This window comes from Cebidichthys violaceus, unplaced genomic scaffold (assembly GCF_023349555.1).
Source record: "Cebidichthys violaceus isolate CVI_PGR_0920_01 unplaced genomic scaffold, fCebVio1.0.p SCAF_21, whole genome shotgun sequence".
NCBI lineage: Eukaryota > Metazoa > Chordata > Actinopteri > Perciformes > Stichaeidae > Cebidichthys > Cebidichthys violaceus.
This window is the reverse complement of record NW_027176384.1, coordinates 5,601,616-5,629,074: the sequence shown is the minus strand read 5'-3', so window position 1 is coordinate 5,629,074 and position 27,459 is coordinate 5,601,616. Positions and strand designations below refer to the sequence as shown.

Genomic DNA, 27,459 nt, shown 5'->3' with positions numbered 1-27,459 from the left:
CTGATAATATTTGTTCACAGTGAAATATATATAGTGGTATATTGGCATGAAGAAGGCAAACACCAATCATGCTTTGCTAATCACAACTTTCTGTAGTTCTCTCTCCTATTCTAGTTATTGCACAGAGCAATAACTGTGCACCGAGCAATAACTAATGATTAAGCTGTTATTTTCTGGCTCAATGAATATGACATATTACAGTTTGCATTTTCTGAATTACTCTCTTTGTAGAGTTTTGCAATTGTAGAAATTATATCTCCGCTGGGGACAAAAATGTTCTCCCAAAACCAATATAAATATGTCCACCGAGAATTGAATGGTAAAACTGTCCACAGTTAACTTAGATGAAATTGATAGTTTAACCAAACAATGTTGAGAAATTCTTTGATATTTTGTTTTAATTTTCCAAACCAGGGTAGGCCTAATATCCCCAAAACAACAGTATCACCGTGGAGCATCTCACAATGATAAGCAATTTACAAGTAAATTGTGTTGAAACCAAAGTAATGTGCGTTAATCCACTCACACTGATTGGTTTTCATTAGCCTGGAGATTCGTCAGTGTTTTTTGGTTTGTCGTTATAATGAGTGGGACACTGCTGCCTCGTAGTGGACAGTACCTAGCGCGAGTTGTTCGGTAAATTCCGACTCGAACCCTAGATATGCGAAAGAAGCCGAGCTGGAGCGGAGCTCTCCGGAACATCCGGCTGTAGCTTCTCAACATAAACAGCAATGGCGGAGGCAGCAGCAGCGTCTATGGCGGCTTCATCAATAACAGTAGGTTGGACCAAACACGTAACCTGCAGGTAAGACCAGAAAATGGACTTTTAATATCAAAGACAGTGATATCGTCTGTCGTTCAATACCAAAATAGCTGTTACGCGGTGGCTCGCTAGCGACTGACAACAGCGTCATCTTCGGCTCGGCTCAGCTGTTGTCTAGCTAGCTTCAGTACTCCACTGTGTTGTTGTGTTCACTGTGTTATGGTCTCAGAGCAGACTGGCGTGCTAGCTTAGCGGCCAGCGTGCTAGCGACATTTTCAACGATTAACTCGGCAAGCATTAATGCCAGACTAAAATGTTGGACTACGCAAACCAACTGTTATACAACAGAGTGATGAAGCTCTTAGTTGTGAGCTGTTCTCTTTTTACTTTAAAACAAGTCAACGTTGATACCAGCGAGTATAGCTTGTTGGTGAGTTTGAATTTACTCCGCGTACCATGACCTACTATTCATAGCAGCTGCTGGGTGCCACATCCAGACATTAGCTAGCGTTATCAGTCAAATTGTTTGGTGTGACCTAAGAGGAGCTTTAATGCGTTGCCAATGTGAAAGTGAAAGACGACACAGTTATCTCGCTAGGATCTAGCGGGTTCGTCAAACGTTTAAAGTTAGCTTTCAACTTAAAGTTAAGTTTGACATACGGATTTGAATGAACAAACAAATGTTTTCCGTTCAAATGTATACGCCAGTAGGCCTATGACCTGAAATCGTTTACTCGACTTTACGATTTCTTATTTTGTATTTTCAGGTATTTCATGCATGGTCTATGCAAAGAAGGAGGCAACTGTCGATATTCCCACGATCTGACCAGCAGCAAACCTGCAGCTATGATTTGCAAGTTCTTTCAGAAGGGAAACTGTGTGTTTGGGGACCGTTGCAGGTAAAGTCACACCTGAAATCTAAGTATAATTTAGAAATGTAACATATATTTATTGTCTGGATCCAATTAATACGGTTTGGCTCATGTTTGTAGTCAACTGGCATGTTCAAAGTCAGCTGCCACAGCTTAAAAAGTGCTCCCGGTTGTCAGTTAAGCTGTATCATAACTTCCTTTCTAAAACTGGCCTTGCCCTCAGTCAAATGACAGCACAGCAACTTTGCTGGCAGGGCTTGTCTCCTCAAGTGGATCAGACACCTGAGACTGCTGCTTTCTGAGGTCAACATGTTGGTCTGTATCTGTGTCAGCTCCTTGTATGTCCAACGAGTAACTGCAATCACTTGTCTGTGGCATTTCAGAATTGCTCTGCTGGATAGAATAGTCTACTATAAAAAAAAAACGTCTAATGTGATAGTGGTGTATGTTCAACACTCCTGCCAGCATAATCCAACTCCTGGTTTTCTCACCACCGGTCCTTGTTGAGAGACAACGATTCTAGTACATGCATAGAGCACTCGGCTCACTGTATTTGGGAAAATCTGTTGGACAAATGTTCTGTTTCCTTAAAATCCTGTCTATAAGATATACAAGTTTGTTCTGTGTTTGAATATGATGCATGGACGTGTCTTAAAGGACCATACCACTGGGCTGCAACTAATGATTATTTCTTATTATCGATTAATCTGCAGCCATTTTCATCATTACTTGTTTTGTTTATAAAAAGACAGAAAGTGAATAATGCACAATTTCCTTGATCCCGATTTTAAAATATGTATTTTCTGACTAAAAGTCCAAAACTCAAAGGTGGTCAGTTTACTATCATAGAGGACTTAGAGAACCAGCACATATTCACATTTGAGAGGTTGGAACCAGTGAATTTGTGGCATTTTTGCTTTAAGTGATGACTAAAAAAAATCAAAAAATCAATAACTGATTTGATAATCAATTATCAAAATGAGTACCTATTGATTGGTTAATTGACCAATATGAAAATTAGGTTTTGAAGACTTTAAATTTGTACATGGTATAGCCCATTAAAATACATAAAAATCATGTCATAAGCATGAGGTTGGCTGCAGATTAATTGAATACAGTTTGGAAATTAGCCACGTGATTTCCCACTATCACAATCATTTCCGACCGCATTAAAAACCTTTTTAAAACCCATACATAATATGCAATAAACATCACTCAACAATTTTGAATCAAAGAGCTTAATGTTTTAAAAGGGCAGTATGTTGAATTTCATTAACCTTTTGACAGTTAAGATGGTCCAGAATGTAATTTGTTTCCAACACATGTTACTTTTACCATCTATGCGAGCTGATTTTCATACAAGACTGAAATCAACGTCAACCAGTTGCTTCCTTTAAAAATATGTTGAGCAGTTTTACTTGTAGTAAATGGGCTGGAACATGCAGCGGTATGGTCTTTTGAGAAGCGGATTAGGCTCCCAGTCTGTTGCCAAGCTTGAATATACCCAGACAGCAGCAGGCAGCTTGTACAGACAGTGTCTGCTCCATGTCTGGCTTCAGGAGCATCCCCATAGGGAGGCACTCGGATGACCAGCCCAGCATCAGCAGGGGGACATTAGTTATTCACATACTTGATCATTTTCTTTTAGTAGTCTGCTTATTGCCTGTAGGAAGCCTTTGGTTTGGTGTATATAACACTGAGCTGCTTCTGTTGTTGTGTTGATAAGTCACATTCCTCCATCCTTGTGATGGAGCTGCAGTGAGGAGGGTGTCCTCATTATGTCTGTGTTCCTGTGGGGCTGTGCACTCTGTATTAAGAGTCCAGAGAAAAGCTCTCACTGTGGGGGTTTATTATGGCTGAATTCCCTTGGCTCTGTCTATTGTGATGGTCTCTTTCTTTCTTTCTTTCTTTCTTTCTTTCTTTCCCAGCCCCCATGGCCAGACAAAGTGCATTGCAGTCTGCATGGCAATTGTATAACGCTCTCCGTTTCCCTCCCGCTCTCTTTCCCTGAGCTAGCCACCCCTTCCAGTGCTCTTGCTGGGTTCCTCGGGTTCATTTTGCTGCAGCACCCTCCTCTCTCATTTATTTATGCATAGCTCCAGCAGCCCTCCTCCCAGTCATCCAGCGCTCCCAGTGGCTGTCTGGGAACAGACTGGTTAAAAGTGTTCTGATTGAGCTCACCATCATGGATGAAAGGCAGGTGTTCTTTTGTATGGCTGTGTGCACGCAGAGGCTGTCCTGGCCTACGATGAGCTCCATTGTTGGCGAGTCATTCAAATGATTTGGAAATGAATGATTGTATTTTTATTAAAATAGTTTGAAAATATTTTGGCAATATCAGTAGTTTTAATTATATATTATGAGCTGCTTAGAGCTAATTCCAACTCAAATATCTTTTTTTTATACTGCTGTAAAAACATCTTATGTATTTATTAAAGTTTCTCGCTCAAAACTAAATTTGACAAGGTTGAACACATTGTGATGGTGTTGTACGGTAATTTAACTTCAACCAATAATCAGTTTTACTAAGGTGTGTGTGTGTGTGTGTGTGTGTGTGTGTGTGTGTGTGTGAGTGAATTAGTGCTGGGCAATGATTACAATTTTTAATCACATGATTTTCTGCAATTAATCGCATTGTTATGTGCAAAATTCAATAATGAATTAAATTATAGTGTATTGTGCACTTTTATTTTGAAAGTACTGCTATATGAACAAAAATGCAATAACATTTGGTTTGCAAACACTTTAAACAAATAAGGTGCTTTTTAACAGCAGTATTCCCTTTACACACTGACTGAACGCTGGAGACTGTGCGATGTAGGGGATGTGTTCAAAAGGCAGATGTCTCGCAGCAGCGATCATATTTCTTGCACTATCTGTGCTAAGTGTGCTGACTTTATTTGAAGCGTTCCACTGCTGTGCAACATGAATAAAATGTTCTGCGCACGTTTCAGCAAAATGTCTGTCTTCTGTTTTCATTACAGTCAGATGCTGTGAATGCAGCTCCCACTGTTCATCAATATAATGCACTGTAACACCGAGGTAATTATGGTTACCCAGCGATGTCCAGTAGTCTCCAGTGAGAGCAACAGTTAGTGCACATTGTAACGCTGGCGCTTTTGTAGTCCTTTCCTTTTCATACAACTCGTGTATTCTTCTTGTGATGGTGCGTCTCGAGGGAGGCTCATGCGTGCCTTCATTCGTTGCGATCCTAAGAAAGTTCCTCAGACCGACATCTTCCACAATACTAGTTGGTCTGCAGTTTGTAGCTATACACTTTGCTGTGGCATTTGTTAGCTTGTCTTGCTTTTGTTTATCTATACTTCTCTCACACGCTGCATCCAACGTAGTCTGCCAAAGCCACCTCCGTGAGCAACGGACTTTCAAAATAATAATAATTAAAAAAAAAAGCGCAAATTAATTGTCGCCATTAATTAGTTAACGCAATGACGCGTTAAGTTGCCCAGCTTGCGTTAACTTGCCGAGCCCTAATAATAATAAAAAAAGAGTAAGCGTTTGATTAAGTTAGTTGTCCCAAATGTTTTAAGGTTGTTCCTTCCACGGCTTGTTTTCGACTTGCAGTTGTGAGAAATTGTGAGCTTTATGTCTTCTTCACTCTTTACATGTTGCGTGCGTTTGTGACTGCGCTGCTGTGTGTCGACGTAAAACTAACATGTAGCGGTGTGTAAATGTGACCAACAAAAAAAACGGAAATTTAGTTTCATCTCCATCTATTATAATTGTGATTTTGGTTCATACCTCTATGCCATCTCATTCTCACATGAGAGTGGTTCTGCTGTGTTTATGTTATCAGATTAGTTGCATTTAAGCACTCTTTACAGGGCTCAACACTAACTTTTAAAAGGGGCATCAGCTTTTGTTTGCTAAAACTGCAATTATGGTTTTACATGCATGAAAATGTGACATGCATGTCTGTTGTGCATGCTTTGCAGTATACTTTTTCGTCTTGCTCAAAGATGCCAGGATACTTTGCCTCCCTTCACACATTTTTGTTTTCTTTTACATTAAGGTTCATTTAGTTCAATGTCAGTTAAATCAATTTATGATGTGGATGGGTTAGTCAAACTGTTCACCCCACAGTCACACAACTTAATATGCATTGTCTCTAAAACACAGTGGTGGACCGTCAAGGCCAGCCAAGCCTTCTCTGCTGGCCTAGACAGAATCACAAAGCTATAGCTATTTTATAATTTTTCATAAATAAACTACATGCTATTACATGTAGTGTATTTATGAAAAATTATTAAATTAAATATTTTTCCCATTCGCTTATTATCTCATTGCATAGCTACTGTCTTCCTCGGTTGCCCTCCAGCACTGCTTGTTTTAAGTACCGTATTTTTCGGACTATAAGGCGCACCGGATTATAAGGCGCACTGTGAATTAACGTGTCTATGTTCACACATAAACCGCACCGGATTATAAGGCGCATTAAGCAAAACGACACAGTCCGGTAAATCAAACTTTATTCAACTCAGTTGTAACAACAAATACCGGTACAGAAAAATACACTCACTTATCGATTCATTCCTCTTCCACAAATCCATCGAATTCTTCATCTTCAGTGTCTGAGTGAAACAGCTGTGCGATTTCGGCATCAAGAATGCCCGAATCCCTCTCGTCATTTTCCGAGTCAGTCTTGTTGCCGTTATCGGTACTTGGCTGTTCAGTGATGATTCCAGCTTTCGTGAAAGCTCGGACGACGGTTGCGACCGATGGTTACTTGTTGTGCTTATTGATCGATTTTGACTTTTAGTTTAGACATTACATTCCTGTTACGGGGCCGATCAGGTAGTGACACAGCGTACCGTAATGCTCCGAATATCCATTGAGCGGAGCGGCTTCGTTGCTTACCAAAGTCGTACTTACACATTTCGGCAGATTTTTGAGCGCATTGTACCACATAAAATCGATCAATAAGCACAAGTGATAAGGCGCGCTGGATTATAAGGCGCACTATCAATTTTTGAGAAAATGTAAGGATTTTAAGTGCGCCTTATATTCCGAAAAATACGGTAGAGCTTTTATCCAATCAGATTTTGCCTCTGTGCTGTCTCTTAGGCAGATTTTTTTTTTTACTTGAGGCCTGCAGAATTACAAGTGAATCTCTTTGCAGTTTATGTAAATGGGGATGGTATTGTTGATTGTCATAGTCTTCAACCAATCAGATTTTTAGTTTGATATGTTGGCCGTATTCTTTGACGTGCCAGAGCCTTGTAGCTGGTCTACAAGTAGGTCAGCATTAACGTGCGGCTTGATTGGTCAGTGGGCTAACGTGACTTGTGAAACTAGCTAGCAGAACTTTGTAGTAGGAGTAGGAGTTTTTTTTTTTTTTTTTTTTTTTTTTTTTTAACACTGAATGGCTGAAGGAGCAGGAGAAACGGATTTGGTGGCGGATTTACTGGCATCGCCTTTCTGGAGAAGGACATTTCAAGAAAAGCTGGACATCGTAAGAAAGGGTCGGCCAACCCCACAGCTAGCAGCCCTGACCCAGCCAGGAAAAGGATCTGTGCGAACGGTATTTCTGGCTAACAGCGTCTGAGAAATTGTATGGCTGGGAATGCGTTATATTTGCAACTGAGCGTCTTGGTGTTTGGAGCTATGCTGGATTTGCAAACCTGAGTTGCCTAACCAAGGCAGCAACAAGACACCATAGTACGAGAGGACACTAACAAGCTACGGTGCTTTTGAAAACTTTTGGGGACCGGAGTGAATCTACAACTCAACGAACAAGTTCGCAGGAGGACCTCTTGCTGGAACTGAACCACTACATTACAACCATTACAATCAAAGAAAAGAGGATGGACTTTGTCTTTAAATAGTGAACAGCAGCTTTGGTAAGTGAACTGCTTTTGTTTTTTTTACATCTGTAGTAGCGTTAATACTGTGCTAATTTGTCTATCGTGTCGTTTTTATGATATGGTTCATATTGTTCCCTCTGATGTGAATAATATTTGAATAGCCCGTGCTTTTGAGTGTGTGAATGAATGCGTGTTTTAGCGCCGCAGGTTTGCTGGATTGATTTGTCATATAAATATGTGAGCTTGTTCTTGTCATTGTGTTAATTACATTGATTTTGACTATATGCATTGTCCGTTTTTGACGGTTTACATTGATTTCAGGATGGTTGAAATTATGCCATGCATTTGCCACACCAGTGCTCTACCCCATCAAAAGCGTTTGTATTGACATTTGAGGAGAAACAAATATGTGTGTGTGTGTGTGTGTGTGTGTGTGTGTGTGTGTGTGTGTGTGTGTGTGTGTCTCTATCTCTCTATCGATCGTGTGTGCGCCAAAACTATACAGATTATTTAGGCCATACCATCCTCTAGGTCTGTAACGTCAGTTTCCTTGTACAAATATTACACAGGTGCAGTGGTTGATCAGTGGTATCTGGTTGACTATGTTTAACTCTGACATATCAAACATGTTTAAAATGAATCTAGGCGGCCCTGACAGGTCTGCGAACAGTTACCACCCCTCACATTACCGGATTGTGCCGAACATCGGACAAACGAAAGTCCCAGGCCAGATTTACTTTCCGACATTCAAAGGAGAAATCTAGCCCTATGTTCTGCCCAGATCATCTGGTAATGTAGGCTATCCTTTTTTACTTGATTTAGACTGTATTCTGTTGATTTACACTTAAAATATTCAGCCCTTTTTGCATTATTCACTTTTGTTTCACAATTTATATCTAGCCTTGGCTATAGACTTAATCCTTTTTTTCATTAAGGAGAAAATGTGTGAAGCCATTCTTATTGCACCTCATTTGCAACAATAAAAATGGCGTTAATACTGCACATCGCTTTTTTTGAGCCAATCCTTATCGATGCAAAATAAATACTTTCATGGTGACAGCCCTAGTGCCATGGTTAATTGTAACAAGTAGTACAAATGCTTTCTTGAGATGGAGATACAGTGTCAGCCAGAGACATGGCATTAAATATGGGCAATGTCCTTGATTAATGGGAAACTACTTTTGATAATGAGTCACTTTGGACTTGAAGGAGTTATTTGCTTCTGGAAAAACTTTTTGACTTCTTTATACTTTTTTATGAACCTTTTATTGATAGTAGAAGTTTGTTTTGTGCCCCTTTCGTAAGTAGCTGCTCAGTAGGGTCAGTAGTGTTACAATCCTGGATTACTCATATTTAGCATCTTAAAGTTATAATTTTTATTGTTCGTTATCAACATGGGTTTGACTGTTTGTATTTCAGCCCGTCCCTTATAGCTGAATATTTTCCTCTTCATCGCTCTGGTTCTATCTTTCCTGCATTAGTGCTCTTGGGCAGTACATCATGTGAACTGTAACAATCCTGGTCCCGTGTGCCTCCTCAGGTTTGAACACTGTAAACCAGCGAAGAATGAGGAGTTACCAACCCCACAGACGCTGCCGCTGCCCTCTGTCTCACTGGCCGGCTCGTTAGACCCAGAACCCAGTGGGTCAACACCCGGTTCAGGGGCACAAGACTGGGTCAACGCTGCTGAGTTTGTTCCAGGACAGCCGTACTGTGGACGGGGTGAGCTACTAGCATTGTCATGTGTCATATTGATACTCAAACCCAAACATTTAATGGGAAGGTCTTTCATACTTCCATTGTAATAAATGTGATAAATCAACACTAGCTCACACGCATGTGTGACATTGAGACACAACCGCCCCCACATTTTTCATGCTTCAATGTGCTTTATTGGCAGCTGCATGCAGCCAATCGGGTTACACAAGAGTTGTGAATTTATTAAGTATCCATCATAATAATAATAATAATAATAATAATAATAATAATAATAATAGTTGAAAGCCTTCAGTTTCATTGTGAACTTTCTGGGGTCTCCGTGGACATATAACATAGAGCTGTGATGGAAATCAATCAATGAATCATAGAATGTACACTCCTTATGGAGTCTCCTTTAAAGTCACTACGTCCACTAAAAGTGCAACAGGCAGAGGAGGGGGAAGCTCAGGAGACTGCTGGTGTTCCTGTGGGTGCTGTGACCCTGCGACCAAGGTTTGCTGCTCCATATAAAAATTTCGCAACGAGACTTCTCCTTGAGAAATACTTTGACACAATAACAGAAGGGATCAAGCGAAATGTAAGATAAGCTATATTTCTCCATAGGGTTCTTCACATAATGCTGTCAGACACTTATGATAACATTCAGAGCCTGTCAATGGCAAAAACAAGGCATTGTAGTGGACGTAGCGTTACATTTGCACTGCGTAATTGCTCTCGCAGCTCGTTTCACTGCTGCCGCTTACAGCATTCTCTCTCTATACTGGACTAATTTAAAAAAATGATTGTCCCCATTATACAGTCGGGTACAAAAACATGGGGAAATAGGGCTGAAAAGTTACCCTTTAAGTTCAAGTTTAAAGGTTGCTTAAATTGAGGGCTCATTTACAAAAGAAGGCATTAGTAGCAGCATGAGGAGTTTTAGCTTTGTGACACGAAATAAATGTAAACATATTTCCATGTACAGCTGAGCCTGTGAAGCCTGAGACGTCCGTCCCTCTCATCGAGGAGTTTGACAGTGAGGCATCGCAGGACAACAAAGAGCTGAGGAAGCAGCTCTGTCCGTATGCAGCTGTTGGAGAGTGCCGCTACGGTATCAACTGTGCCTATCTCCATGGCGACGTGTGTGACATGTGTGGCCTCCAGGTGCTCCACCCCACCGACAACGCCCAGCGCTCCGCGCACACTAAGGTAGGGGTTACAGAAATAACTTAACCATGCCGGGGTGTGCATTTACTATCCCACTTTTCCTATAATATTCTGGATTTACTAGAGGTGGATAATAAAGCAAATTTGTTACAGCTGATATGCCGGCGACTTGTTGCTTTCACTGGTTTAAATGTCATTTGTCATTTTAACCAGTGGAAGCAACGGTCAACACTGGCTTAAAATGAGAAGCTGTTACCTAAATGTTTTGTGCATTTTCATTAGGAGTGTTAAGATTAGTTAAATTTTTAACCAATCACATAAGCGCTCCCCCACGAGGGTATACTCTTATGTACGGGGAGGAAAAGTGAAAGGAGGAAGCATCTTTAGCTTTGGTCCAACATTTGTCCTGGGCTTAGTGTTGAAACAAACAAACGTGGGCAGGAAGATCATGTGCTCGCTCATGATCATGGTAAAGATCCCCCAAAAGAATACAAAAAAAGGGACACAGCAACTGTACAACAGCATGATGCTCATCCATGCTGTTGGAGTACACCCGCCTTTCCTACTTATTTAAAGTTGTCATAAAGAATAAATGCCTTGGCTTGCAGTGTCGATGTTACAATAACTATTTTGCCAGAGAAGACATGACCATTCGTTTGATATATTAGTAATATGACAACTGACTAACACTAGCTACCGTTTGTTAGCCAGGTGATATCCCTGACCATTCCATGAGTGTATGCCAGAATAATTCAGCTGACAAATACAAATATTACCTGGCAAACAAACGTATAGCTAAGCTAAACTTAACTAATGGTCGCTTACGCTGTGTACAAACAGTGACAGTAAAGTGTTGGCGAACTTCGCTCAGCTCACTATTTTGTTAGAGCAGACATGATCAGCCTGTAGACAGGGGTGGGCAATTCTTTTTCCCAAGAGGCCACATGAGAAACGGGGACTGTTGTGGAGGGCCAGACCAATAGACTGAACTCAATCCTGATCTACATTATTTCACCTCTTTATAAAAAGCAGTACATTGTATGGTTTTGATAAGCTGTGAGTGGTAAGAGTAAATATTATGATCAGTGGTGGAATGTAACTAAGTATATTTACTTAAGTACTGTACCTGAGGAAAGTACCTTGAATTTTTACTTAAGTATTTCCATTTTATTGAACTTTGTACTTCCACTACATCTCAGAGGGCAATATTGTACTTTTTACTCCACTACATTTGTCTGGCAGCTTTAGTTACTAGTTACATTGCACATATCCCAAAAATATACATATGTAATATCCATATTATGTCCATAGTAGAACACTGACAGGGATCATGTTTCTGCTAAATGAGTACTTTTATTAGTATTGTTTGTAGTCCAATTACCTCATTTTCTGTTTTTCAGTTCAGTGTGAGAAATCTAGTCTATGTTGGGCTTGAACGAGTGCACTGAAATCAGGCTGAATGTCTGAGGTGATATGTCAAGGACAGCTGACAGGTGATCGTCAGTGAGAGAGGATCTGGATTGTTAAACTTCATCACATCATTAACCTTGTTCACATATGTAGGTCGATCCAAACAGAACCAACATCTTCTGAGCATGTTGCTTTTGCAGTTTAGCTAGCAAAGATGTCTGTACCATTCTGCATCATTAAAGTTTTCGTATTTCAAATTGTAGTCCTTAAACACTGTGATCTGCTATCCACAAACTAAGCAAACAGCTTTACCTTTTGACTTCAGTAAATAAATACTTAAAAGTCCATGTTTTGTTAAAAACTCTACACTCTGTGTCAATCTTTCTCTTATTAAACATAGGCTTACATTTTTGAGGGCTAACAGCTTATACACATCTCCCATAAGCTCAGTACACCAACACATTGCCGTGACGCCGCTGCTCGCACACATTCACTAAAGTATGTAAATTGAGAAAAAAGAGCAACAGTCTCCTTCAAAATAAAAGCAATATTTTGTGCATGATGTACACTTGTTTACGTTTTATTTCAAATTTCCCATTGATGTCCGGCAGTCTGGTTGGCCCAGGTCTGCTGTATAAGTTTGATTTATTAGTAAAATGCCAGCTGAGCGAAGCGTGTCATCACTTTCACAGGTGGTGCCACTGCTGTGCCACTTGCCTGCCACTATCAGTAATAGCATCGACTGTTGGCTAACATTAGCATAGCTGTATGTTTGTTTGACAGATGATGGTCTTTTCTCCAACACGTTGCTGTGTCACTTCGTTTGGATTCTTTCACAAGTGTTAAAACGACAAAGTTGTTTCAACACTTGTGATGTTTTGGCTATTTCGCAGTAGCGAGCTATCTGAGCTGTTTCAAGGCAATTCCTTCCCAGCCTGTTCACAAATAATTCCCCGTTGGAAAAAAATGCTTTTGTGAGAAGGGTGTTGTCAGGGCAGTCTAAAAACAACACACAAATGCATTGGATTTCACACATGACAAGCAGTTTGTAAATGCAGCTTCACCAGTTTGTATATAAATGTAAGAACATCTAAATGTTTTATATAAATAAATATGAAATTTCAAATTCTTTTATACATATATTTGCGGATTTCTATTACATTTATTTAAAACGAGAACTATTTCTGTATCATGTTTTTTTTATGTGTGGATTTTGTTCACATTTATATATGATATACAGGTGCTGGTCATAAAATTAGAATATCATCAAAAAGTTGATTTATTTCACTAATTCCATTCAAAAAGTGAAACTTGTCTATTATATTCATTCTTGGCCAACTGAAAAGTATGAACATGAAAAGTATGAGCATGTACAGCACTCAATACTTAGTTGGGGCTCCTTTTGCCTGAATTACTGCAGCAATGCGGCGTGGCATGGAGTCGATCAGTCTGTGGCACTGCTCAGGTGTTATGAGAGCCCAGGTTGCTCTGATAGTGGCCTTCAGCTCTTCTGCATTGTTGGGTCTGGCATTTCGCATCATCCTCTTCACAATACCCCATAGATTTTCTATGGGGTTAAGTTCAGGCGAGTTTGCTGGCCAATTAAGAACAGGGATACCATGTTCCTTAAACCAGGTACTAGTTGCTTTGGCACTGTGTGCAGGTGCCAAGTCCTGTTGGAAAATTAAATCTGCATCTCCATAAAGTTGGTCAGCAGCAGGAAGCATGAAGTGCTCTAAAACTTCCTGGTATACAGCTGCGTTGACCTTGGACCTCAGAAAACACAGTGGACCAACACCAGCAGATGACATGGCACCCCAAACCACCACTGACTGTGGAAACTTTACACTGGACCTCAAGCAACGTGGATTGTGTGTCTCTCCTCTCTTCCTCCAGACTCTGGGACCCTGATTTCCAAAGGAAATGCAAAATTTACTTTCATCAGAGAACATAACTTTGGACCACTCAGCAGCAGTCCAGTCCTTTTTGTCTTTAGCCCAGGCGAGACGCTTCTGACGCTGTCTGTTGTTCAAGAGTGGCTTGACACAAGGAATGCGACAGCTGAAACCCATGTCTTGCATACGTCTGTGCGTAGTGGTTCTTGAAGCACTGACTCCAGCTGCAGTCCACTCTTTCTGAATCTCCCCCACATTTCTGAATCGGTTTTGTTTCACAATCCTCTCCAGGGTGCGGTTATCCCTATTGCTTGTACACTTTTTTCTACCACATCTTTTCCTTCCCTTCGCCTCTCTATTAATGTGCTTGGACACAGAGCTCTGTGAACAGCCAGCCTTTTTTGCAATGACCTTTTGTGTCTTGCCCTCCTTGTGCAAGGTGTCAATGGTCATCTTTTGGACAACTGTCAAGTCAGCAGTCCTCCCCATGATTGTGTAGCCTACAGAACTAGACTGAGAGACCGTTTAAAGGCCTTTGCAGGTGTTTTGAGTTAATTAGCTGATTAGAGTGTGGCACCAGATGTCTTCAATATTGAACCTTTTCACATTATTCAAATTTTCTGAGATACTGAATTTGGGATTTTCCTTAGTTGTCAGTTATAATCATCAAAATTAAAAGAAATAAACATTTGAAATATACCAGTCTGTGTGTAATGAATGAATATAATAGACAAGTTTCACTTTTTGAATGGAATTAGTGAAATAAATCAACTTTTTGATGATATTCTAATTTTATGACCTAGTGACCAGCACCTGTATATTTGTGTGGCTTGAAAACCTATTTTTAAGGAGACTAATTCCGACACACCGCCCTCGTCCCACACAACTCTTTCTCTCTGTTGATGTTGTAGCGTAAGCCTTTAAGCTCCGTTGTTTCATTTGCACCCTCCCTAGTACGACTGATTTGCACACCTTTGCGATTGTTGTGCTAACCTCAGCACATGTTGCTATTGGTGTACAGCTGATAGAAGTGTGTTCAAGTGGAACTCATACTTGTAAACTTTGGTTCTACATCACATGCATCAATCTACAAACCCCCATGTTTGAATGAGTCATTTTCAAAAAGTGTCAGCCCCATCAGTTACTGGTGAGACAATGAAATATGATCAAGGAAGTCCAGTTTGAGTAATACATCCCTCAGTTTTAAGGGTTTATCAAACACCAAAACACAGTACAGAAATTATAATAGCTTCACGTCTGGAGAGTTCCCATTACAAAGTCATGTACTGCGAATGAGAGCTTGCACGTATTTGATTAGCTATCCTACTCCGTTAATGGAGGACATTGTGTTGCATTGGAGCAAAACTTGAACCAGGACCACAGCTGCTCCAGTGCAGTGGTCTCATTTTAAATCAATGAGTGGCTGCTACTCTTGTCGACCACAGCTCAGGAATTTCACCTTAGACATCTAGTGAACACCGTGGTATTCTCTCAGCTACAGTACTTCTGCTACATTAGGTAAGGACCACAGTTTAATGGATCCCTGGAGAAAAGGTTGTGGTGTGTTGGTTTAACTGTTCCCTCTCCTAGGCATGCATCGAGGCCCATGAGAAGGACATGGAGATTTCATTTGCCATCCAACGCAGCAAAGACATGATGTGTGGTGTGTGTATGGAAGTGGTGTTTGAGAAGGCCAACCCAAGCGAGCGCCGTTTTGGCATCCTCTCCAACTGCAGCCACTGCTACTGTCTAAAGTGTATTCGCAAGTGGAGGAGTGCCAAGCAGTTTGAGAGCAAAATCATCAAGTGAGTCACTAACACATGGCAAGATAGGGTTTTGGAAGTGGCTGTTGGTTCCATCCTTTTATAGCTCAATGTTAAATTTCTTAAATCTGTATCTCTGGTAGATTTTCTCAGGAGATTGTCAAATGTTATAATCTTTATGACATTATAACATCAAAACCAATGACAAAAAAAGTTGTCAGATATATGGGACGACTAAAAACCACAAGGTATTTAATCTACAGCTAGTTAACAGAAAGGGAACATCCACAGAACTGAGAAGCTTAATGCTGCGTTCACATCAAACGTAAAACACAAATTAGCTTTGCGTTACTCGTGGGATCATTTGTGTTTATTTGCTTCATTCGCTTCATTCGCACTAGACGTGCCGGAGGAGTGGCTTATCTCCATGGAAACTATTATCAACCAAGCCATTTATTTCCAGCATCAACCATGGAAGAAATAACCACTATTGCTGCTTTGTACATGTTGTGGAAGTTCCAGATATCCCGGGAAACTAAAAACTCTCTTGTCTGAGTTCATAACATCATCCTGAGGCGCTCCGTGGATTTCATCGAAGAGTATTCACTGTATCTAGCAAACCACACATTGGCTGGTTTACTACAGCTGTATGAACCCAAAATAAACTATTTTGCTGTGATTTAACTACAATAAACGGACAAAAAGGATGCCAAAATAACAACACAATAATGCCAATTTGTAAAAAGTCTGAATTCATGTTTTGTTCTCTCAGAAAGACGACATGCAAATGACTTTTAAAATCCTTGTTTTCTCAATGGAGCTCAGATCGATGTAGCTAGGCTTTGCTAACATTGTAGCCGCTCCAACAACACTCAATATCATCTAGGCGTAAATACGGTAGCTTCACTATTGTTTGTACCATATGGTTTACGCACATACATTTATACACATGGTTTCGTCCGGTCTCTACTAATAGAGCTCTGGGTGAACACCTACGGCCACAATATTTTTTAAAACAGCAGGACCTCAGTGATGACTGGAGGAGAATCTCAACGCTGATAGGCTTTTGCAACAGTGTAACGAGAATTTCTCGCCCGAGTTGAATAATTTCGACACGTGCAAATAGCGCGATTTTGCATTTACTACTCGCGTCTTTGCATTGACTTTGTATGTAATCTAGTCATGCGAAAAATTTGCAGTGTGTTTGGTGTGAACACAGCATAAGACAAAAAATGTAGAACAAAAAACAAAACTCAACTCATCAGTATTGCCATTGATTGAACTGTTGTCAATAATGTCATTACGGTTATCTAACATTGTTCCATCAGCTGTATTGAGCTGATGATATTTCAGTTATAGAATATGGCAATGGACAGGCCTTATAATGAAAACCAGTAAGGACTTTTCATTTCTTTTATATTTTATTCCTATTTATAAAGCCAATTCCCGAAACGTCTGTGCAGGAACTAACTGAGATGACCTTAGTTAAAGCTCATTTCTTTCATTTGTAGTGGAGAACTGATGTGAAAGTAAGACAAATGCAATACTTCCAGGCATCCCATCTTGACAGAAATAATGTTAAAGACGGCGCTGCATGTAAGATAAGCCAATCAGGAATGTGAGATATGATTAGCAGTTTGAACAAGTAATGACACTAGAGTATCTGAAAAAAGGGTATGGAATGTTTACTTGAATACACAATCTATTTTAAAAATGTACCTCTCACTGAGGCCAGGAGCCAGGAGCTCTGCAGCTAGACCCTTATCATTTGAACCCAAACGAATCCCTTACATTGTTATTAATGATAATAACATACAATAAGGTTAACAGGTTGTGTTCTTAATGAAATGTTCTGGTCATGATGCCACACAGGCCCAATCCCAGTGACCACACAACTAATCTTCAACAGTACTTGTAACAGACTACAATGTACTAGGACTGTTTCCACCACTTGTTTTTCTTTCTTTGCAGGTCTTGCCCAGAGTGTCGGATCACATCCAACTTTGTCATCCCAAGCGAGTACTGGGTGGAGGATAAGGAGGACAAGCAGAAACTCATCCAGAAATACAAGGATGGCATGGGGTACACAGATCATTTCCTATGCTGAGGAAAAACTTGCTTAAAAGCTGTATCTCTGCTGGACTTATTTCTGACTTATTTCTACCAGCTGGTCAAAGAAACAGGGACACAATCTGTTTTTCTGCCTCTTTAGTTTTCACTAATGCTTAAGCTGAGTTTTTGTTTGTTTTTTAAGGGCATTTAATGAGGCATCTTTTCAGTCCGGTTTATTTTCAATCTTGGATTGTGATTCTGCGGGAGTGGGTGGTAATGGTCGACAGCTCTACATGAAGTGGGCGGATGATCCAGTGTGTAAAAGAAAATTCTGTGTTCATTTACAAAGCTCCACTGAGAAAACCTCTATCTTCCAAAGAATGATAGTGTTGTTTGATGCCTCTGGTGTGTTTTGTGCTCTGAATCACTGAGACAATCTTTGAACTGTACTTTCACTCTTTATGTCTTCTTCAGGAGTAAACAGTGTCGATACTTTGATGAGGGTCGTGGAACGTGTCCCTTTGGCTCAAATTGCTTCTATAAGCACGCCTTTCCTGATGGACGGCTGGAGGAAGCGCAACCCCAGCGAAGACAGACCGGATCCAACAGCAGGAATCGGGTAAGAGTTCACACTGCCTCCTCAAATCCTGTCATTAGCAAGTACTCATAAAGATACTAAAGTGTTACCAAGATTGTCACCGTTTTTCAAAAGCAACTGATTTTACTCTATTAACGACAGCAACACCTTCTCACCTATAGTGCCCTCTGCTGGATATGGAAAATAGAAAGTGTAAGAATATGTGACCTGAAAAATGTAAACTTTACTTAAAAGGTTCAATGTGGCTTTTGACTCGGGAACACCTGTTATGTTAATATAGTGTTATAGTGTTAATATCCAGTTCAATGTCACAACAAAACGAATAATAAATTAACTGAGAAATGGTGAACAGTGTGATGCGTGATGGAAGTTTCTTAAATCAAAAAATCAAAAAAAAGTATTTCTATTTATTTATTTACTTCTCATGACCTACATAAGTAAACAAGACCTTCAACAAGTATATTGGCTAATTCTATATAGGTATTCTTAATGCTTGTCATCGGGGCCACGGTCCGATTCTGGCAAAATCCGACAAAATCATTCAGGTTCACCAGAATCCAACTGATGTGGATTTAAAAGCCATTAGTGACAGAAGAAACTGAAAAGTGTGTCGCACTGCCATGTTTTTACAGTAGCCTAGAATGGACAAACCTGGCAGGAGTGAGCGAAGGGGTATTCAGTTGGTTTGCAATCTGCAACCTCACGTCTAGATGCAACTAAATCCTACACACTGAACCTTTTAAATCTGAAATTGGTATCAGAATTTTGACTGTGAGTAGCATCATTTTTTTTTCATTCCTAACATTTCCTCTATTACTTTTTTTTTCTTGTAGAAATGGGCTTCCATACTTTCCAGACTTTTATTGTCCTCAGAATACATTCTTCTTTGAGAATAAAACTCTTTCCCTCTTCCCCTCAGAACTCAAGACGAACACCGCTCTGGGACATCTTTGACGAACGGGAAAGCACCGACTCCTTTGACAACGAGGACGAGGAGATGGTGACGTTTGAGCTGAGCGAGATGCTCCTCATGCTCCTCGCCGCAGGAACCGACGATGAGGTGACAGATTCAGAGGACGAATGGGACTTGTTTCATGAGGAGCTGGACGATTTCTATGAGATTTACCTATAGCAGCCCCCCCCCCCTTTTGTGTATACTAGACACTAGAATGGACTGTCTTGTGCGAGTGATGGACAGTAGCTTTTTTCCCACCCCCTGTATTGTGGCAGTGCTTTATAGCAGGCCATTAATAAATGAACTTTTAAAAGATAAAAAAAAAAGTCCAACAAGTGCTCGTGCTAAACATTTTCTAGACATCTATCCTTGTGGGTCTATCTTGTGCAATTAATGTTAAAAGGAAGAAAAAAAATGACAAAAAGAACTCAATATAAGATTTAACAAATTATAACTTTCTTCAAATATTGTTAATAAACATTGTCAAGTTTATTTGTGGGTGTGGGTTTGACTTGTTAATCATCTACCCAGGTGTTATAATATGTACTTCTGAGACTCTGAGGATGCACTCTTACTTACTCGGCACCATTTACTGTAATCGTGATGGGCATGTTGTAAGATTTTACATATGCTTTTTTTTTTCTTTATTAAAGCTGCCGATAGCCAATATATTGTGCTGATGTTTTCACCATGTTGATACATTCACCATGATCATGTTCATGTTGTACTGAAAAGTATTTACTGTGTCCCCTTTTTCAAGGTGAAAAAGTCTGTCATGAGGCATTTAGATTATAATGAAACACACACACTGTCCATCAAAGCCCAGACATTGGAACTCTTGTAAGGTTTGTGACTGTTTAAAGCACGGTGACCCCGGGCCCTGATCCTGAATAGTTGTTTTTGTAACTCAGACATTTTAGTGACTGAGCAGCCCATAACATAAGTTAAGAAATCTTTTCTTTTTCAGTGGAAAATTGCTCAAGCACACAGATTTGAGCTGATTTTTCAAAATACTTTTCTTTTTCTGTGATCCAACTAATATTCAGCAGTCAGATAGACAAAATAAATAACTTCATTTAAATGTTGCTGAGTATCTAGGTACCAAGTCCTTCCTCAGAACCAGGCTATAAAGAGTCAACTCTAATAACTCTTCAGCAGTGCAGAGAATCACGGAGCTGAGAGACTTTCCATTCCCCACAACACCAGTGTGAAGTATAGATTCACTGCTCTGTTTCTTTGCTGCTGAGACACTCATCCACTGACTCCTGATAGCTGGTCTCAACCTGTTAAACTCCATTTGAATGCATATGTTTATACTGAAATGTGTGTTTTCTATGTTCCACAACCATCCATCTTAACTTGAAATTAAAGTTTATTATCAATCTCTGTACTGTGTTTAGTCCAAATACTTTTGTCTGTTTTGCTTTTAAGTCACAGCCTGATAGATTGCCATCAGTGTGTAAATTATCGTAGAAAATATACACTGTTGCTGTGCGTGCGATTATATGTATGTTGACTGACGTAGTGAATGAAATGTGATATACATATACGAGATATGTACCTATGTACGTATTTACTGTCAGGGATCTCTAAAAGTTATATTTGCTCCCTTTTTTTCTTTTGTGCTGATCCGATCTGTGATCTGATTTGTGATAAGATCCGAATCGTGAGTTCTATGATCTGTTGCACCACTATTTTAAGTGCTAATTCGAATACGGCAACTGCAGTGGTATCAGAAGATCGGCGGCACGACATGTAGTGTGAGCTTTGAGTGGTATACAAGTACAAGTACCATGTATGTTTGTGTGTATGTTTTTCTTTTCGAATTAACAATTTCAAAAACAAAGTTTATTAAACTTTGTTCTACAGAGTGCACTGCACATGCCTCAAAACATAGTTAATCAAGCGTTCACACATTGTCAATGTAGGGTGCATCAGTATGTATACCTCTTTTTATCGGGTGTATAAATAGCAAAACTTAATTTATGGAAAATTTACTTTTTTCTGGCTTCTCTGAATTGAAAACCTGTACCGTTTAGATTTCTCCAGCCCTGGTGTGGGGACAATATTGCTATTCATTTCTTTGTCTCTCAGTCTATGTTAGCGACATTTCACTGACTCCACTGAACTTGCCTCAGGCATTGTTGATTTGATTCTCAGCTGCATGTTGACTGAGCAGCCCACAATATAACGGCCAGCAGTGCCAAATAGTTCCACAGAATGGTGTCTCCCTTTTATGATGATATGATCCGAATTTATCTTTCAAATCACATATTGAAAACCTTTTTTTCCAAGCTGAAACTTAAATTCAGTTATTTTTTGGTAGCAAATACTGTTTCTACCTCCACATAAGGATACATTTGATTTTGGCAACTTTTTTTAACTTTAATTGGATTACAGTGATCTGCTCTGAATGCACCTTTTTTTTTTTTTTTAACTAATACAGAAGGACCTGAAATTGCCAGAGGCAATTCCATTCCATTTTAAAATATTGAGAAAATAGCACCCGTGGTCAATGTGGTTTCCATTAAATAATTTCTTTGAAATCGTTTTAAAATTGAATTATGTTATTTTTTTAAATGCATTTTAACTGCATATTGTGCTTGTTCACTTGCAGTGTGTGACACTTTTTGTGAATTTGTCTGCTTGTATCGTTTGTGTTTATGAATTTGTCTGCTTGTATCGTTTGTGTTTATTGTTGTACCAATGTTTAGCACTCTTTATTTGGTACAATGTATCAAATTAACTGCTTTCCCAAAATGAAAAAAAAATCTTCAAGTATGCTTTATAGGCATTTATGGAGCAGAGGACATTAGCAAATAGTAATTGCAACCAAATCCACCCATGTCAGGTGAATCAGGCATGCAGATGTTTTAAAGACGATGTTTAAGTCCTTGGGAGGCAGAATTTACAATCACAGTTTTGGATTCAGCATCTGGACATAAAGTGTTTTGCACACTGATTTCTCAGTTTACACATTGGGGTGACTGTGGCTCAGTGGTAAAGCAGGGTCGTCCTTCAATCAGAGGGCTCCACTAGTTCATGTTGATGTGTCCTTGGGCAAGACATCGAAATTGCTGAGTATGAATGATTAGATTCATCAGTTACTTTTGCAAATATATATCAGTTTAAATATAAACCATTTAAAGATGGTTTGCCTGTTACTCCAGTTATTTATTTCATCTAAAACAGTGGTGAAAAACACCTGGAACAAATGCCAGGAGTTGAGTTAACATTAAAACCAAATTTTGACTGAGATGTTAACTGCATGCCAAATTAATCAGATCACAAAAGGCCCAATTATGTTAAGTCAGTTAAAAAGTTGTTTTTTTTTATACAGAGTATGGCACAGTGCTCACTCCACATAAAACACACCGTATTTCATTACATCACTCACAGCAAATTTCACGGAGAACAGTGAACAGAACAGTATATGATGTACTGTTTGAAGTATAAACAGATGAAGGAATGTGTTGTTGATGCATAGCAGCATCACTGATCTGTTCTAACCAAATATAATTAGGAATAATTCTCTGGTCTATAGCTCAGAAACAAAGAATCCTTCAGTGCGTTTGAATGTTTCTTACCGAGCCTGTTTCTAATCGGTAAAGACAAAATTATTGTCACTCAACCTGCCTCTCCTCTGCTCCGTGTGTGTGTGTGTGTGAGGCTATCGTTGCATGCCACATTGTTATCATGGAATCATGCTCAATTGGTCCGAGGCTGTAGTCCCGACACAATGTCACAACACCATGATTATCTCAGTTTTATGCTTCCATGTTGCATATCCCTGAATTAATGTCTCACAGTTAAAATGAGCGTCTGGGGGCCCAGACACAGCCAGTCATTTATGTCCCAAGGCCCCCAAGCAGGTAATGTCGCGCCTGTTACCACTTAAAAGCAACACTAACACATCTTATTCATCCTGCACGTTCACATGCACTAAAAGCATGCATGGTCGGTCCGGCTATGTTAAGAAAGCAAGGAGAAGCTCTGATAACATCACACTCTGAACATAATAAAAACAAAATAATAAATACATGAAAATAATTCAGCTGTAGTCCAGTCCATCAGACTCCATGCCTTTATTTGCGCATGTCTCTTTCTCTCCACCTTTAAGAGCATCAGCAAGGAAGAAAGAAAGGAGAAAGGGAAGCGACGCACGAATACAATGATTGCAAAAACTGGGAACGACAATCCGAAGGCAGACTATCTCCGATCCGAAGCGAGCTATTGCCCAGACTCCCCCGTCTCCTCTTCTCCGGAAGCCGGGCAGCTAAGCAGGAGGCGGGACACTCAGACGACGAGCGGCAGCATCATCCAGGAGGAGAGCGGCAGCATCCAGCCACTGGTCTACTCAGCCGCGGCCGCCGCCTGCATCATGTCATCGGGGGAGTTCATGCAGACCGCTCCGCTGCTAGCGCACAAATCCAAGAGGAGCGTGCTGTACAAGGCGCTCTGCTTCCTCCTTCTCGTCTTCCAGGGGGGCATTCTGGACTTCTACCTCATCATCTTCACCGACTTGTATTGGTGCTCATGGATCGCCACGGATCTGGTGGTGATCTCGGGCTGGGGGATTTTCTTCATGAAGAACGCGCGGAGCAAGAGGGAGCGGGCCTGCGGCTTCCACCAGAAGAGCTCCATCTTCGGCTGCAACCTCGGGGAGTTCACCTACGCCTACCTGGCCTGGCTCATATATGTTATCGCCTGCACCCCGAAGGTGGTGCTCATCCTGGAGACATCCATCCTGGACCTGATTGAGCTCAAGGTCCCGTGTGGAGTGACCGGCTTCAAGATCATCATGCTGCTGTCCGCGCCCCTGCTCTTCTGCCTCATCAACTCTATCATCGAGGATTTAAACGGGGCGACGGGGCACCACTCCCAGAGCTGCTTCATGAGCACCTGCTTGGACCTGCTGGACAGCTTTACGCTGGTGGAGATGCTGCTGAGGAGCGAGATCCCCACCGTGTACCTGAAGTACACCGTCGTCTCTGTGTATTTTGTGGCACTGGCTGTGCCGGTGATCTGGCTTTACGAGCTGACGGCGTCAGAGCTGCGCTGCCGGTGGCTGTGGGCCCGCTTCTCCACGGGCCTGGTGGTCAACGCGCCCCTGCTTGTAGTCAGGTGCTTCCAGGTCTTTGTGTACAGGATGCCGGTGTCGGTGTTCATGTTCAAAAACATCTTCTTCTTGGTGTTTAAGTTCCTGGAGCTGGTGGAGCAGTGTGTGGCAGTGCGGGGGGTCCGGAGGCTGACCGGAAGCAGCAATCCGGCCCAGTTCTCCCACTGCGTGTCCGAGAACGACATGTGTCCGCACGGATACGTCAACACTCTGGCAGTTACCCAGTCCTAGAGCTAGGGGCCACGGGCTGAGGGTCTGAGGTGATGGCGGGAAAGCGGAAAAGTCGTGTTGCGTTCCAGTCACGCTCAGGAAATGGGAAAATCCAACTGGAATCCAAATTATAAACCCAACTCCTGCTTCCAGATTGTGGCTCTGGATAAATTATGACTTGGAAAAAATGACTCCACAAGAAACCTACATGAAATGATATTCAGGAAATAATATATGTTATTATATTTCAAATTAAATTAACACAAAGAAAAACTACAGCTAATTATCCAGATCCAAACGTAAAGGGTCACCTTACCCAAATGGCAAAACCACATATTTTCTCAGTTACCTCTAGTGATACTAGAGGGGGCCCATACCCTGGATGGATATTCAACCTTATAAAATTGTGGTTAATTGCTTGTACTACAAATTGCATGTACTACTTAAATTGACGTCTATCTTCCCACAAAGTGTCCTTGTGACTATGGTGAATCCACAGAGCACGCTGGAGGAAGTTTTCATCGGAATGGTTTTCTAAAAAATAAATGGTTCCTAAAAAACAGTCTGGTGTCCTTTTGATTTTTCAAAGTAACAGGGGCATCATTTGTGGAAAGAGATGTTGCTTTATAACTTTTAGAATTTTGTGAGCACAGACTGAATTCCACCCATTTCTGTTGTATAGGGGTGAAGAAATAAATATCAGAGATAAATACAAATATTGAATAAAAAAAATCCAGTGAAAATATCTGCAGGTAAGATTCCACTAACATGGGCTTTTCAAAGTCTGAGACTGTGGGCCTATACAAAGCTTGGAAGAATATAGGGCTCATCTATAAAAAACGGGCCCCATGACTGGACAAAATCACAGGAGCTACCTTAGGGCCCTTGCCATTAAGTGGTGTATATTACCAAACAACATTGTAATAGGTTGAGTTACAAAGTAATTGCGACTGTAAAACCTGAGGCCTTCGGGGCCTGATAATCAAGCTATGACTGTGTTTAAACAACAATTATATTGGGAGTATGATGGATAAAACATCATGAAAATAAAATAATCTATAGATTCATTATTATAGGCAAAAAAATGTAATTCAAAGCACTTTTTTAAAGATTACGTTGCTGAGTTGGAAATATGTGAGATAAGGGCAGCTCTGAAACCTCGAAGCTAACTAATCTTTTTGAGGTTTCTACTTGGAAGTAAGACATTTTACACAACAGGAGAATGGATTTTGAAATTTTTGGACATGTCTGGAACCTGGTCATCATCTGTACCAGCCTTACAGCCTCAGATCAGTCTACAGGTGCTACAATCAAACCCAACACCTCCTAAAGCCTACAACAAATGGAGAACAAACTGTAGTAGACCTTGTGTTGAATCATGTGTGTTCAGTCTGTGCTTTGAACCGATGCACTAGAAGGTAGTGTGCAGAAGGACAGCAGGGCAACAGCTGGAATTTGAGTCGTGTTGAGACTTAAAGTGCCATTTGAAGAATCCCCCCCCCTTTACCCAATTGTTTTCTATTGACAACAGTGTTGCCAGCATATCTCTGCTGGTTCTAAATGCTGTGTCTGGTACTGAGAGTTGAGTAGACACGTGTGTGTGTTTAAGTCAATACCATGCATAAAGGTCCAACAGTGCCATGACAAACAGGTTTTCTACAGCCACATGTAGAAACATGGACATGGCAGATCAAAGTATATAAAGAAGATCTATAGTAAAGACATTGTGTATTATGGATCAGAGGGGTCTGGAATGGATTTTAGTGCCTATTATTTTGGAGCTGAATTAACTAAATTTATTGAGGTGTGCAATTTGACAGCTTTCTTTGCTACTATGAGTGATCAGTGTTTAGAGGTTCAGAGGTTGTGCCTTGTGAACAGCGTAGTGTAGGACTGCTGAGGGATTGAGACTGATGAGAAGGAAAATCCACCACAAAGGACAATACACAGAGTTTTGTCAAGTGCATCCCCATTTACTGCAAATCACAAACCTGTTTACATTATTGCTAATATTTTGTGTAATGTTTTACATGTTTGCCTACCTCCCAGTAAGCTATTATTTGACTCAACCCCTGAAGTAATGTAGCTCAATTCAACTCTGCTCTAATGGTTCTGGCTGCTGACGAACACAATGTCAGAACCAACAAGGAGAAAAAGCTCAGTTTAAATGAAGTTTAAATAAGTTTTCCACCCATATGCAAACTACTACTTGAATGTGAAAGCTACATATTTATGTAACATGTTAATGATGACAACAAAAGGTAAAGACTATCTGCTGATGTAGACCATGAGATGTGGTTGAAAGTGATTTTGAGATTATTTGTGTCAGAATACTATTCACAATCTCCAGAACAAATTGTCACTCTCAAAAATGAAATAAAAAAGTTGAATGAATAGATATTTGTTGGACATTCCCATTGCAGGCTGCTCTTATGAAGTTGACCCTGATGTGTGGCCTCTCTGTGGAGGATGACAGATCATAGAGCTGCTGCTATACAAAAACTACATGATAACTGCTTCAGCGCTTCTCCTGGCTTTCCGCTCTCATGTTGCACTGAGAGCGGCATGTTAAATGCTTATCATATTCCAAAGTATTTAAAATGTTATATTTTATACTATTTTGTATTATTTCCACGTGCCAGTAATCTGCTAAATCGTTGCATATGTAAGGAGGTACCTAGGCTGTTGAAAAGGCTCTCTAACACTGTTTATTTTGATTTGCACAAGAAGCTTACCACACAGTCAACTCACAAGCAGGGGCATTTCTTGACATTGAACTTTAAACTGAAGTGTAGTAGGCCTTTAACCTGCATGAACAGGCACAGTGACACTGACATTACCAAAGGCTTTCATGGACATGGATATTCAAAAGGAGCCAATCATGTAACACAGATTGAAATGTTTAGCCTACGTGCAATGAAAAACACAATGAGTGCATTCTGAACACTCTCTTGTCTTTTATTATACAGGCTTTCTTTTTCTTCAAACTTGTTTACAGAGAAAGAACATTGCTGTTGTTTACATATCTGATTTTACCTGTGCTGTAAAGTCGTGTGGTGTATATCTGTACGGATGTAATCCAATCTATGTACTGTAGATGTAAAACAGATTATGTGGTTAAAACCTGAAATAAAT

The 27,459-nt window shown here is 40.4% G+C and overlaps 2 protein-coding genes across 2 annotated transcripts; both read left to right on the top strand.

Annotated features, from left to right (window-relative positions):
• The first annotated feature begins 696 nt into the window (after window positions 1-696).
• mkrn1 (makorin, ring finger protein, 1) lies at window positions 697-20,381 on the top strand. The gene is made up of 8 exons (XM_068717043.1): window positions 697-805; window positions 1,531-1,662; window positions 8,998-9,179; window positions 10,141-10,364; window positions 15,218-15,432; window positions 17,362-17,472; window positions 17,917-18,061; window positions 18,960-20,381. The coding sequence occupies exons 1-8, from the start codon at window positions 732-734 to the stop codon at window positions 19,170-19,172; spliced, it is 1,296 nt and encodes a 431-aa protein (XP_068573144.1). The 5' UTR covers window positions 697-731; the 3' UTR covers window positions 19,173-20,381.
• A 2,764-nt stretch (window positions 20,382-23,145) lies between these two features.
• Window positions 23,146-27,458, top strand: tmem121b (transmembrane protein 121B). Its single transcript, XM_068717042.1, has one exon. The coding sequence runs from the start codon at window positions 23,167-23,169 to the stop codon at window positions 24,343-24,345; it is 1,179 nt and encodes a 392-aa protein (XP_068573143.1). The 5' UTR covers window positions 23,146-23,166; the 3' UTR covers window positions 24,346-27,458.
• Window position 27,459: the final 1 nt, after the last annotated feature.